At 63.0% G+C, this 14,171-nt stretch overlaps 1 protein-coding gene across 1 annotated transcript in view; it reads left to right on the forward strand.

Annotated features, from left to right (window-relative positions):
- The window catches only part of IGF2R (insulin like growth factor 2 receptor), a 98,184-nt gene extending 86,538 nt beyond the window's left edge, over positions 1-11,646 (forward strand). Inside the window, exons 42-48 of the mRNA XM_028509663.2 lie at positions 2,064-2,178; positions 3,024-3,170; positions 3,794-3,981; positions 5,391-5,577; positions 7,977-8,129; positions 9,124-9,193; positions 9,886-11,646. Coding sequence (XP_028365464.1) covers positions 2,064-2,178; positions 3,024-3,170; positions 3,794-3,981; positions 5,391-5,577; positions 7,977-8,129; positions 9,124-9,193; positions 9,886-10,296 — 1,271 coding nt within the window. The 3' untranslated portion in view covers positions 10,297-11,646. The remainder of the gene's footprint in view (positions 1-2,063; positions 2,179-3,023; positions 3,171-3,793; positions 3,982-5,390; positions 5,578-7,976; positions 8,130-9,123; positions 9,194-9,885) is intronic.
- The last annotated feature ends 2,525 nt before the right edge of the window (positions 11,647-14,171 follow it).

Below are 14,171 nucleotides of genomic sequence, written 5' to 3' on the forward strand. Positions count from 1 at the left end.
TGTAGCCACTGAGAGGCCGGGTCCGGGCACGGGTGCTCAGGGGGTCCGGGAGGAAGGCAGGGCGTGCAGGGCCCCCCTGAATTCCTGCTCCAGCAGGGGGCTGTGTGAGTGAGTGAGTGTGCAGGTGTGTGTGAAAGCGTGTATTCCGGAACGCAGACAGTGACACGGACACTTGGTAACGAAGGAGCACTTTCTTTGTAACGTGGTAACAGTTTGGGGAACGACAGTGAGGCTCCTTCTGATAGCGTTCCTGGGAAACTCCCTTCTCGCAGCTGGTGGGGCGTGTGAGGTTCCCCTTGGCATCACGCAGAGCAGGCAGGCGGGGCTTTCTCGGTCCAGGGGCAGCTGGGGAGTGTCGGGGGACCAGGGAGGAGGACGCGCTCGCTCCCCTTTGCCTGCCAGACTGGACTGGGGTCCTTGAGCCATCCCCATGGAACCACAGGGGACGGGACTGGGCTCGAAGGGGTTGACACGGAGAAAGGAGGGCAGTCCTGAGGGAGCGGCTGCCTGCCTTGACGAGAATCATGCCAGATTGAGGGGAGATCATACAGGTGGAGGGGAGAGCCACCCCACAGGCAGGGGTGCCCGGACCACCCTGCCCGCGGTCCAGCCCCCCCCGCCCCCCCACCGGGAGTTTCAGGTGCTGCCGCCGTGTCGGCTGCTCACGGGGCTCGGGTGGAGGGCAGCTCTCCCTGCACCTCGTGCTGGTGCGTGGCTAGTGGACGGTCTCCGGCACCTCCCGCGGGCCCCCGGGGGGGATTAGGCTACTGACGGCTTCACTGGAGGTCGAGCGCGCTGTAATCCCCTGGTCCCTGGCACGCCACCTAAGGACACCCTTAGTGACCCCCCATTCACTTAGGGGTGCTCCCGTGGGGGGGTGTGGAGAGACAGCCTCTCCGTCCCGGGACCCGGCCTGCATCGACAGCGGTGCTTTAGGTGTGTGTGCGACTCTCACGGCCTCCCGAGGTCGGGGTGAGGCCCCCTTCACAGGCGGGGCGGCCGAGGTGTGGGGCAGCGTGGGTGTTCATCCAGAGGCGGCCACGTTAAGGCCGGTGCGTGTTTGCTTCTGCGCTCTGGCCGTTGAAGAGTTTCTCTTGAAGGCTTTAAACACAAACAGAATTGACACAGAAGCCCAGTATTTAAAGCAAGTTCAGTGGGGGTGGCTTTGGATGTGGGTGGGGTGAGGGCCTGGGTGTCACGGGCCCGGTCGGACGGTGTAGCCCCGGGTGGCCCTGGCACCTGGAGAACCCCGGGGAAGTGGGAACCACTGCCCGTACCGTCTCCTTTGCGCCCTCCGCCTCGGGCGTGCGCGTGGGAGAGTCAGGGTGGGGGGAGTCCCGAGGACCCTGCCCTTGGCCCCAGAGTCACTGTCTGTCCACAGAGTGGAGGGGGGGCGCAGGCCACCCCCAGGCAACCCTGGCCACCGCTCACAGCAGCTCGGCCCCAGCCCGGGACTAGCCTGCCTCCCACTTTCCTCTGCTCTCAGCCCCTGCAGGGGCGGGCTCTCAGCCGTGTCTTTCCCCAGCTCATTTTCAGGAGCAGAAAGAGCCCAGTGTGGAGCCAGGAGACCTGAGAAAACAGGGTCATCCGTCCCGGCTTCTCTCTGTAGGGCGGAGGTCGAGCACCCGCCCTGCCACGGGGAGGCTCCCACGGGAGGCGTGTCGGGAGGGCACCTGAAACGGCACAGGAATCGTGCAGAGCGGGCGGTGACGAGGGCTGCTGTGAACTGAGGCCCTGCTCCGTGTACTCGTTGTGCCGGCACTGTCTGGACCCCTCGGCAGGCAGCCTGCGGTCTGGGCACTGTCCCCGCCCGATACACACGTGCGCAGCCTGAGGCCCGGCAGGCCACGACCAAGGCCGTGGGACTGGGGGGCAGGAGGCCGGAGCGGAGCCCGGGTCTCGTGCTCTGCCAGCCTGGGTGCGGCCAGGGAGGCGGGCGACACATTTCCAGAGAGCCGAACGCCCCCGCTGTCCTGGTGCCTGGAAGAGACTCCGGCTTCCGACGTTGAAGGTGTTCCTAACGCCCTGGAGGTAACGTCCCTCCGGTCCTTGGTGTGTTCCAGATGACAAAATCATCGTGACGTATTCTAAAGGTGACCCGTGTGGGAAGAACAAGACTGTGTCCAGCGTCATAGAGTTGACCTGTGCCCAGACGGTGGGCAAGCCTGCCTTCCAGAGGTGAGGGGTCAGGGCGGGCGGCGGGGGAGCAGGGAGAGGGTGTTGGGGGTCAGGACAGGGAGGGGCAGGCGCTGAGACTGCAGGCCCCCGGGGGTGGGGCCGCTGGGGCTGCCCCCAGGAGGAATGTGTGTGCGGACACAGCTTCTAGACTAACGTGGCCAGGTAAAGAAAGCAGCATTTCACTGGCTTCCGTGTTTGCAAGTCATAGACCCAAAGGGGCGTTGATGAGGGCGGCCAAGGCCAGGGTTTGAGTGACCTGCCTGGGACCCGTGGGGAGGCAGGTGGGGCCGGCACCTGGGGCGCTGTTCGCATCTACTGGAGTGAATGCTCCAGGCAGCTCTGCATCCGGTGTGAGGGCGAGTTTGGCCACCAGGTGGAGCCTGTGAGCCGCTCTTTGTGAATGAGGGGTTCCTTCCAGAGCTGGGCTGGAGAAAGGGAGGAGCACCCAGGGTTTGTCCAGGGGAATTCGTCAGGTTGTGAGACGAAAACGCTTGTCAAACAAAAATTCAGAAATCTAGGAGCAAATTTTTTCCCCCAGCTTTTAGATGTGGCGCGATTTCCAAGTTTAAAAAATTGCATTAAACTCTTGCCTGCGTTTTCACGTTGCTGGCAGAAAGGGGTGTTGGACAGGCATCCCAGCCCTGCACAGGGAGGGCAGGGAGGGGAGGCGGTGGCGCTTGGTGGGACCCGGGGACCTGAGGCCCCTGCAGCCGGCCAGCCGGAGCCCCAAAAGCTGGGGACTGTCCCCAGGAACCGAGGCTCTGTGCGGCAGTCGCCTGGCGAAGAAGCCTCGCCCGGCGTGTCCCCTGGCCGTGACCCTGACCGCGCCCGGCACCCCCTTCCAGGTTTGACAGGGACAGCTGCACCTACCACTTCAGCTGGGACACACGGGCCGCCTGCGCCGTGAAGCCGCAGGAGGTGCAGATGGTGAACGGGACCGTCACCAACCCCGTCAACGGCAAGAGCGTCGACCTCAGAGACATCTACTTCAAGTATGTGAAATAGGCCCCTTGGAGCCCCGCCGGAACCAGCAGCTCGGGGCTCGCCCTGGCTGGGGGGGGGCGGGGGGGGGCTGCGAGGAGCAGGCTGTGCGTGCGCCTTGGTTGCCCTGTCGAGTGTTGCTCCAGCTGAGGGAGAGCACTGCTCAGCGGCTGAGTTTTAACGCCACAGACGGTGAATTCTCTTGAGTGTAAAAATAAAGTCACCCCTCCCTCCCACATTGCGATATAAGCCCAGGGGTTGGAGCCCAAACGTCCCTAAACCATTTTTGACTGGGGGTCTGCGGGCTCATCGGCTTCTGAAAAACCGGTCAGTTTCTCGGCAGCGTCCCTGGGGCGGTTGTGGGCGTTGGGTGGCCGCGGTGCCTGGCGTGCCCAGGGCAGAGTGAAGTGTGTGGGCTGCCGGACAGTTCGGGGAAGGCGCCTGGCTTGTGAGACGTTGGGGTTGGAGGTCGGCACCCACCCGAGTCCCCGAGGGCTTGTGGGCGTGCCACCCCCCAGGCTGGGAGAATGGGTGCGCCCTGCAGCCCCGAGCTCGCTCTCAAGACTCTGGGGCCACAGGACACGGCTTTCCTAAAGGGCGGCTGGAGTCACCGCCCTCCCTCCTGCCTCTCCAGGCTGTTCAGCGCCTCCGGGGACATCAGGACCAACGGGGACAAGTACCTCTACGAAATCCAGCTTTCCTCCATCACTGACTCCCAGAACCCGGCCTGCTCTGGGGCCAGCATCTGCCAGATTAAACCCAACGATCAGCACTTCAGCAGGAAGGTTGGAACTTCCGATAAGGCCAAATACTACATTCAAGGTAATTGCTTCCTCCCATCGTCGGTTCATGTTTCACGTCCTCAAAAAAAGGACTTTGAAACGTTCACGAAGTAGCTCCCTTCCGTTGGAGCCTCAGGGGCAGTTTAAAGCAAAAGCCCTGGTCTGGTCCTTGCCCTGTGTGCACCTGTGCACATGGATGGGGCGCCCAGGCCCTGGGGCTCCCCTCCTGGCACAGCTCCGCCTTGCACGCCCGACTCCCTGGCCCTCGGCCGTGGCTGATCGGGGACAGTTTGAGCCCCTGCAGCGTGTGGAAGGGGCTGAAGCCACCAAGGTTCCCTCACTCCTGACACTGCTGCCAGTATGCGGGCTCCCGTCCCCACCCCCAGGTTCCGGGATTCACTAGAAGGACTCGGAGGGCTCCCTGAGGCCGGTTAGTTCACTCCAGGGGAAGGGTAGCGATGAGGATTGGCCCGGGGAAGAGGCTGGTGGGGCACGTTTATCAGGGAGCCACACGCTCTGTCCTCCTCTCCCTGTGGGGTCCTGTGTGGTACCAGGCACGGGGGGTCGCCGGCCAGGGGAGCTCCCTGCTCCTTGGTACAGGGGCTTTTATGGGGGCTCTGGTGCGTAGAATTGGTGGGTTGCCTGGTTTGGTTGGGTTGATCGCTAGTTGGTTGTTTGATTGGCTGATGGTTGATTAGCTGGCTGGTTGATTGGCTGATGGTTGAATGGCTGACAATTGATTGGCTGGCTGGCTGGCTGGTTGGTTGATTGGCTGGCTCGCTGGCTGGCTGTTTGGTTGGTTGATTGGTTGGCTGGCTGGCTGGCTGGCTGGCTGGCTGGTTGGTTGGTTGATTGGCTGGCTGGCTGGCTGGTTGGTTGGTTGGTTGATTGGCTGGCTGGTTGGTTGGTTGATTGGCTGGTTGGTTGGTTGATTGGCTGGCTGGCTGGCTGGCTGGCTGGTTGGCTGGCTGATTGGCTGGTTGGTTGGTTGATTGGCTGGCTGGCTAGCTGGCTGGCTGGTTGGCTGGCTGGTTGGTTGGTTGATTAGCTGGCTGGTTGGTTGGTTGATTGGCTGGCTGGCTGGTTGGCTGGCTGGTTGGTTGATTGGCTGGCTGGCTGGCTGGCTGGCTGGTTGCTCACTTGGTTGATCTCAGTGTCCAGGTAGACTGACCCACGGGGCCAGCTGCCACTTCAAACCGCATCATTAGCTGAGGACAAAAGCCAGACTTCTGTCAGGGCAGGTCCAGGTTTTTCTCGCACGCTGGCCTGAGGCAGGGCTCACAGTCGGTGTCCAGTGGCCTGCGAGCCCGGGGATGTTTGATGGGACCTTGACACCCGTCTCAGAGTTCGCCCACGCAGACTTCCCGTAGACTCCGAAAAGGCAGACTCAGCCCGGCTGGGACGGCGGTGGTAACGCCGCCGCGGCCGTGTCACCTTCCTTCCTGGCAGATGGTGACCTGGACGTGGTGTTCACCTCGTCCTCCAAGTGTGGGAAGGACAAGACCAGAACGGTCTCCTCCACCATCTTCTTCCGCTGCGACAGTAGGGCGGAGGACGGGATCCCCGAGTTCAGCCACGAGACCGCCGACTGCCAGTACCTCTTCTCCTGGTACACCGCCGCCGTGTGTCCTCTGGGGTGAGTGCCGCGGCCTTTCCTCTGGGGGTGGGCGCTTACCGGCCGTGCCCCCACGTCCTCTCTGAAGACCGAGCTCCAGCGTACGTCCGTGTGTGTGTGTGTGTGAGTGCGTGTGCATGTGCCACCCGGCGTGTCCCTGTGGGACACACTCGGGCCTGAGTGAAACCCGGAGAAGGGATGGCGGTGAACCCCGCATGGCCAGCGCCCAGCAACTGTCCACCACGTGTCCTTGGTCCACGTGCGTCACCACCCCCGCCGCTCCCAGTGGTGTGGGCTTTTGGGCACCCCAGCTCGGGGGCGCCTCTCTCTGCTCTCATGTCTTCCTCCAGTCACTGTGTCCCCTCAGTGGCCCCGGGGGTGGGGTGGGGGCGGGGCTTTGCCCCCTCTCTGTCCCCAGCAGACCTTCTGTTTGTGTCCCCGTGCAAACTATGTGGTGAACGTCGTTCACCTTGAGGGAGGGAATTAATGGAAACGCGTCCCACGGATTGCAAAAATCAGCCACAGGCTTGGTTTCCACTTACGTTTCTGTCTGCCCCGGGGGCTTTCCAGTGAGGGGAGGGGGATCCCAGCCTCAGGGACCTGCCCCCCCCGTCTCCCCCCACCCACCATCCACCTGGGTTCCGTGGCCCGGCCGGCTACCACGGTTAGAGCCTCTCACCCAAAACACGGTGTCCTAAGGGGCTTTCCTTCTGGCTTTGTGTCCTGTTCCATCCACCTCACCGTCGTACAGAAGCTCTTGGTCTCTGTCCTGAGCCGCAGATCAGGGGGCAAACGGGTTCTTGCCGGGTGATCGCTGCCCCCCGCTCCTGGGCAAGGGGACTGCCGGCCGCAGGAGACGGCTCAGGGCCCGCGGCGGCCCCGGGTCCCGTCCTGGAGGTCTCAGATCAGCAGTCCGTTCTACTGGGCTTTACTCTCTGTGGGTGCTGGTCCAGCCTCCCTGCCCCGCCCCCCCAAAAGTCAGCCCTGTCCTAAATTTTCCAGGCACGTGCACGTAAGGCAGGTCTCAGCAAACCTCTAAACGCTGGTGCCATGTAAACGATGTACGTGGTGCAGCCACATTGGGAATCAGTGGTACGAAGTTAGCTGAGACACAGAAATGCATTCGGAAGCTAGAACACACTCCCAAGTGATTCCCGGACTGCAGGGGAAACTGTAAGCAGGAGTGAGAGCACACTTAGTACTGAGAGGCAGGGAGTACCCGGTGTCGAGCATGGGGTGCGTCTGAGGTGACCCTGTGCGGCCTGGCGAGTGCCAGGCCCGCGGTTCCTGGCTTTGGGGGCAGCGTCTGCAGGGGACGTCCCTGCGGGGAGGACGGCACCCGAGGCATCCCGGCTGGAAGGGAGCCCTGGTTTCTCAGGGGGGTCTGGGACCCCCCGGCAGGTTCGGCACAAGCTGAACGTTGTTCAGGGTGGTGATGTGGTCAGGGCGTCGGTTGCCCTCTGGCCCTGGCGTGTTTTGAATTAAGTTTTTTTCCGAGTGAAGAGCCAGCACCCCCAGCGCCCAGCTCCCTCCCACGTGTGCAGCCTGTGGAGTCTCCCTCTCTCCTCCCGAGCGGTCCGGCTGCTCCTGGCCGCCGCCGTCTGTCCTCTCGGGCGGGGAGGAGCTCCTGTGCAGGTCCTGTCCAGGTCCTGTCCTTGTCGGCCTGGTGGCCCGCAGCGGCCGGGGGCCAGAGAGACCGGAAGTGTCCCCGGAAGTGTCGGGTCGTTGCACAACGTCTGGTTCTCGGGGCAGGAAGGGAAGCCAGCGAAGACAGGTGTCTCGTTTTCCCTCGGTCATCGTCCCTGAGCGCTCAGGGCCAGGGCGACGCACCGCTCCTCTCACCCGCGGGCGGCGGACACTGGGGCAGCTTAGCTGGCCGAGGGGCTGTGTCACGCGTCCTGCCTCCTGGGGCGTGGCCCGGATGGAGGCTGTGTGCCGTGCGCAGCGGTGTCCTGTGGGTGTCCGCCCGGCTGAGAGGCTCGGGGGCTGGGTCCTGTGGGCAGGGGCGTGTCGGGAGGGAGAGGCCGTAAGGGCCTGTGACCCCTGTCCGTTCCCGGCGCGGAGGGCTGGGGTCCAGGAGACACGTGTGGTCAGCTGATCTTTGCATCTGTGCCCTGAGAGCCCCGGGGAGGGACAGGCGTGGACCGAGACGACTGTGTCCCTCAGCTGCTCTCTCACTTCCTTGCTAATGGTCCAGGAGCTCAGGGCAGGGTCTCCCAGCAGCCAGCCAGGTTTCCGATGCTGCCGCCTGCCCCCTTATCGGGGCAGCCCTGCCCTCCCCGCCCCTCCGGCTGGCCTCTGTATCTGGTGGGTCTCCGCCACGGTGTGGCATCGTTGGAGCCGCCACGTGACCCGAGTTGGGGACGGCTAGGGACTTGGCCGTGGTGGTGGCACCCCTGAGCAACCTGGCTTCCTTCCAGGGCGAGCTTCGACATCGAGGACCCCGGCGAGGACACACAGGCGCACAAGGGGCTCTCGGAGCGGAGCCAGGCCGTCGGGGCCGTGCTCAGCCTGCTGCTGGTGGCCCTCACGGGCTGCCTGCTGACCCTGCTGCTCTACAAGAAGGAGCGACGGTGAGGAGTGGGGTGCGGGTGGGCTGCACGGCGGCGGTTCACAGTTGCATCTTGGGCTCGGTTTCGGGGGGCGGGGGGCGGGGGGCGCCCACAGCAGCCCGAGCCCCGGCTTCCAACCGTGGAAATGGAGTCTGGTGGCGCTGTGTGAGCGTCTGCGTCTCTGAGACGGGACGTCTCTCTGGACTGGAGCGTGGCACCTGTCTCGGGGGTTCAGGTCAGGTTCCGCCAGTCACGTCACACGGCCACACTCCGGGCTCCTGCCTGGCTGGCCTGTCTGCAGGACAGCTGTGCCTGGATGTCCGAAGACGGACAGGAGACCAAACACTCCTCATGAGCGGACTTCCTTCCGGTCTACCCTTTCTCCCCTCCCCCTTCTTCAGTATAGTGACCACCTATTGGGCACCTACCGTGCGCCGGGGTAACCCCACCCTCTCGGCTCCCCTCTCCTGGGTGCAGGGCCTCCTCATCCATCACGTGTGACTTTCCGGTGAATTCTCACGTCACACGTGACTGGGGCGCGGCGCTCAGAGCCCCGTGTGTGGTCACCCTGGCCCGGGGGCAGGGGGACAGGCCAGCTGCGGGCTCCCTGCCCTCGCTCACCTGCCACACGAGCCAGAGGCGAGCAGGGGGTTCGGGTGTGAGCCGGCCTGGGCCTGGTCACCTGGCGCCCGAGGTCTTGGGGTTCAGGAAGGTACGGTCTCATCACATTCACACGTGAAAAAGCCGAAGCACGGCTGTTCAGTAATTTTCTCTGGGCTCCACCAAACCTCTAAGAGGTGGGGCAGGACTCGAATCCACTTCCGTCGGATTCCAGAGCGTTCCTGCCCCTGACCTGGCTTCTCAGCCTGCCGCCCTGGGTTCAGTGCGCCCGTCTGTGGCGGGGTGTGCCGGAGGGGGGCGGGGGTGCAGGCTTCTCGCTGGAGCCGAGCTGGGGGCAGCTGGCCTGGGGGCGCCTGCCCTGCTGGTTCCGCCTGGAGTAACTGGTCTCTTGCAGGGAGGTGGTGATGAGTAAGCTAACCAACTGCTGTAGACGGAGTGCAAACGTGTCCTACAAATACTCAAAGGTAACTTCCCGCCGCCCTCCCCGCACCGTCAGGCTGCGGATGAAATGCCACCACCGGCACTTTGAACTAGAAACGGGGGAAAACGTCGCCAGTTGCTTTTTAAACCCAGACACGGTTGTCTTTTTATTTTTTTCCTTCAAGTTTTTCTTATCGGGGCTACGGCTGATTTCCTTAGAGAGTTTCCTGTTTGGGTTCCTCCTCCTTTTTTGGCTGCTCCCAAAAACTATGCATGACAGTGTCAGTGTGTGTGCCTCTGGCGTCTGGATGAGTTCCTTCAGACGCGTTCCCAGGAAGGAGGCGTCACTTGGATCAGAGGGAGCAGACACTCTCAGGGCTCCCCGTGTGCGCTGCCAGACTGCCTTCTAGGGGGCCTCCCAGTTCAGCGTGTCCACGTGGCTCCCCTCCCCGACCAACGCCCCCGCCCCGGGCACCCGGCTCTTGTGGGAGGAGCCCGGACTCGCTGGCTCGCTCTCCTGCCCCTGGGACCCCTGGGACACTGTCTGCCTGGCTGGGCCTTAGCAGGAGCCGGCAGCTCCAGCCCGCGCCTTCCTCTCCCCGGTGGCACCGGGACCCTGGTGGCCGCGTGGGCAGGGAAAGCAGGGCCCCAGGAGGGGCAGGTGGTAGAAGGAGGGGCGCAGAGGAGCGGAGCGGGGTCTCAGGGGGTTCCCACGAGCTCTGCCTCGTCCCCGCAGGTCAACAAGGAGGAGGAGGTGGACGAGAACGAGACTGAGTGGCTGATGGAGGAGGTGCAGGTGCCCGCCGCCAGGCCCGGGAAGGAGGGGCAGGAGAACGGCCACATCACCACCAAGTCCGTGAAGGCCGAGGCCCTCACCTCCCTGCACGGGGACGACCAGGACAGCGAGGACGAGGTCCTGACCATCCCGGAGGTGCGCGTCCACTCGGGCAGAGCAGCCGGGGCGGAAGGCGCCCACCCTGCGCGAGCCCCACCCCGGAAGGTGCTCCGGGACGACCGGGTGGGGCTGGTGGGCGGCGAGCCGGCGAGGAGGGCGCTGCCCAGGGCCGCGGCACCGCCACCGCCCGGGAACGCCGGCGCCCTGGCTTCCTTCCACGACGACAGCGACGAGGACCTCTTGAACATCTGAGCCCCCGCGGCCTCCAGGGGCCCCGGGTGGGGCGGCGGCCCGGCCCGGCGCCTCCAACCAAATAAGACTTCACCTTGATGATGCTTATGTCATTTTTGCCTTTAACAAAGACTGTTCCGAAAGGGAAGGATTTCTGTGATGGGGGAGAGGATGAGGAGGTCCGGCACCGCTCATCCGTGGGTGGCCACGTCGTGGGACGAGGCGTCACCCCCGTTGCCAAAGGGCGGTGCTGGGCCCGGGTTTTGCCCCGAGTCCTCCTGGGAAGGCCCGGCTGCTGCGCGCGCGCGCGTGCACCGCATAACCCGCGCCGCCGGGCCGGTGCCCCTGGGGACGGAGGGCTCTCCGTTGGAGAAAAAAAACCCTTGCTGCTTTAGGCCCTGTAGGGTATTGGCCATTATATTTTAGCATTTACTTCTCTCCTCCTATTTATTGACTTTGACAATTACTCAGGTTTGTGAAAAAGGAAAAAGAAAAAAAAAAAAGCAACAGAACACAGCCACCCGGCAGGTTCCCTCCGCTGCCGCTGGGGGGCCTGCCCGTGCGGGTGGTTCCATACACGACTCGGAACTGGCCCGTGATGTAGCCTCTCAGTTAGAACCCTCCGCCTCGCCTCTCTCCCTCTTGGCTTTCTGTTTCCTGCGGGCACGCGCACGCCCGTACGGGGGTCCCCGAGTGCCTGGGCTTCGGAGGGTCCGCCCGCTCCCCACTCCAGTGACGGCTGCAGCTTTCTGCATGACACCTAGAGCCCGGCGCGCCCCGCGCCTCTCTCGCCGGCGACGCGCCCGGCCCGCCCAGAGACCCACCGTGTGCGTGCGCGCGTGCGTGAGACAGAGCGGGGTTGAGATGCTGGAGCCGGTGACTTTATATAGATCTCGGCTCTTCAGGTTCTCACGATACCACCGTGACTGTGCTTATTTTTTTAAGAAAAAAAAAAGTGTTTATCAACCATCTGACCTATACGAAGCCTTAATTTGCACAGTGCGTGATTTTCGGAAATTGCATGAGTGCCGAAGGGCCGGAATCGCGCCCCCAGGGTGATCCCCTTGGACCCCAGCTGTGGGGCGGCCGAGGCCGGGGCGGCACCGCGGCGTCTCCCGGCCGCCGTGGGCTCCTTTCTCGAAGTGTTTAACGGACGACTTCTCTCTTACTCTAGATTGTACATAGACTCGGTGGTAGTCACTGAAATGCAAACCACCCTACAGAACGCATCGGTTTGTACTCAGTCTGGCTGGCTTATTTGATTTCAACATGAGTATTTTTTAAGATTGATTTCTTTCCTCATTTTTTTTTTCAATCAAATTTACTGTAATATAAAGTACTCAACAATTTCAATAAAAGATAAATTATTAACTGGGTGTGCCTGCTCTTTCCCTTCGGGAGCGAGGCGTCTCCGAGCAGTGGCCGGTCTGGCTGCTCGCATCCGGTCTGCACCGTCCCCGCCGGCAGCTGGGACGGGTCTTGGGCTTCCCGCGTCCAGAGCGGCCTCCCAGTCCATGGTGCCCGGGCACGGCATCTCCGGGAAGTGAGCCAGAGACGAAACGAAAGGCCAGTCCCAGCTTCCCGGAGGGGCCGGGCGGTGATGAGACTCGGGGAGAAGGATCTGTCCTGTCCGCTCCCGGGCCGGCAGAAAACACGGTACAGGGAATCCACTTGCTCTCTTGTTTGTCCCTCCGTCCAAGGAGATGGTCCTGAAGGTCTGTTTCAGGCCAGGAGTCATGGCACGGGCCGGGGGCGGGGTGGGGGGGCTGTTTCTAAGGCCATGGTCCCCCCTCTCTTCCCTTAACTGCTTTCCCCGTCTGGGCAAGGCTTTCAGTCCCAGCTGGGGAGCTCAAGGGCTGCCAGGAAGACGACAGAAGTCACTGAATGCCCTTCCCTCTGCTGCTGTGGCTACAGGTGTGCGGGCTGACTTTAAACTCCCGCCTGAGCTTCAAGACCATCATCTGGCCCTGGCTCGTGCGGCTCAGCAGATTGAGTGCTGGCCTGCGAACCAAAGGGTCGCTGGTTCAATTCCCAGTCAGGGCGCATACTTGGGTTATGGGCCAGGTCTCCAGTAGGGGGTGCACAAGAAGCAGCCACACGTTGATGTTTCTCTTCCTCCCTTGCCTTCTGTCTAAAAATAAAATCTCTTAAAAAATTGCTTTTAAAAAAGACCGTCACCTGTCCTGGGTCCCCTGTGACCTCCTCTGGTCCAGTCTGCAAGGTCAGAACAAGCTTTACATTTTCAAAGGGCTAGGAAAGACAAAGGTTACATGACACATAAAAATCAGGTGAGATCAAGCCCTGGCTGGCGTAGCTCAGTGGATTGAGCGCGGGCTGCGAACCGAAGTGTCGCAGGTTCGATTCCCAGCAAGGGCACATGCCTGGGTTGCAGGCCACAGCCCCCAGCAACCACACATTGATGTTTCTCTCTCTTTCTCCCTCCTTTCCCTCTCTAAAAATAAATGAATAAAATCTTTAAAAAAAAGAATGCTGTTATAAAAAATCAGGTGAAATTAAAATTTCTGTGTCCCCAAATACAATGTTACTGGACGCCCCACCCTCACTCACTGGCGTCTCCTCCGGGGTCACGTAGCCCCAGGTCCGCAGGCCTGGTGGCTGGCGTGGGACCGGCCTCTTGAGCTGTGGTTTCCCGTGTCTGACACGCGGGTGACTCACAGTTCGGGCAGGGGACCCCCTGGGTAATGAGCGGCGTGCTCTGTGAGGCCCCTGGCGACCGTCCTGGCAGCGCAGGGTGGTGGCACCAGGCCTCTCCCAGCTGCCCCGGACCACGGTCCTTGAGTGCTGCTCCCTTCTGCAACTACGGCTGCCTGGGGCGTTCCGGCCGCCTCCACGTGCACCCGAAGCAGGGCTGGGAGAGGGGTTCCGATCTTGGGGGGTCGGGGGGTCAGGCAACTCCTGTCAGAGCTGGGGTGTTTGCTTTCTCCAGGGAAAGAAGTGAGCAGTGGGGTGTGGGGCCGGGCCTGGCCTGGCTGCTGGGCAGGCCGGGGAGGGGAGGGCCCCCGCTGTCTCCCCAGGATGTGTTGGAAGCAGGACCGCCCACCCGGCCACCTCCCAGGCAGAGGACCCCTGTCAGGGAGTTGTCACATCTGGGCCCCGTAGTGTCAACCCAGAAAAACCCAGCGGCCTTCTCCCGTGTGCCTCCTTTCCCACTCACACGACCCTTCTGACGCTTCTAGTTGACAGGCGTGTGGGTTCCTCACACACACACACACACACACACACACACGCAAGCAGTTCTCTCCTGCGCTGTAACTTGGTTCTGCCACTGTCCGCCTGGACAGGGCGTCATCCCAAGGTCTCCGTCCCAGGAGGCTGCCCCCCCCCCCTCCCTGCCTCAGGCGCCAACCACAAGTGGTGGGTCTCCAGGTCCCCACGGTTCTGCCTGGTGTGGCTGCAAATCAGGGTGCCCGTGAGCCCCGCCCTCTTGGGTTTGCTCATTTGCCCGAGCGGCTCCCAGGCCTCAGGGTGAGGCTTCTGCTGGCCAGGTCGTCGGAGGCCACGGGAAAGGGTGCAGGGGACTGGCCTGATGAGGGGGCGCCTGGGGTGAGGTCTGCGGGGCCCCACCCACGCACAGGAGCCCCTGTCCCTGTGGAGTCCGGGTGCCTCTCCCTCCCGGCGTGGATGCGCTCACCAACCTGGGAGCCCCCTGAGCTCTGGACCCTGGGGTGTCTCCCGGAGGCTCCCCTAGGTGGGCCTGGCGGGTGATCACCTGCGCTCCCAGCCCCTCCTGCTTCTCAAGAGGAAATTCCAACCCGCTCATCGTGACCGGGTCTTTCCCGTGGCCGGGGCCATCGAGGAGCCCGCCAGAGTCGCCGCATCGGAACAAAAGGCACCCCTGTCACCCGCGGGTGTTGGAGTTCTGTCCCAGGAACCGG

Source organism: Phyllostomus discolor, chromosome 4 (genome assembly GCF_004126475.2).
Source record: "Phyllostomus discolor isolate MPI-MPIP mPhyDis1 chromosome 4, mPhyDis1.pri.v3, whole genome shotgun sequence".
NCBI classification, from domain to species: Eukaryota; Metazoa; Chordata; class Mammalia; order Chiroptera; family Phyllostomidae; genus Phyllostomus; species Phyllostomus discolor.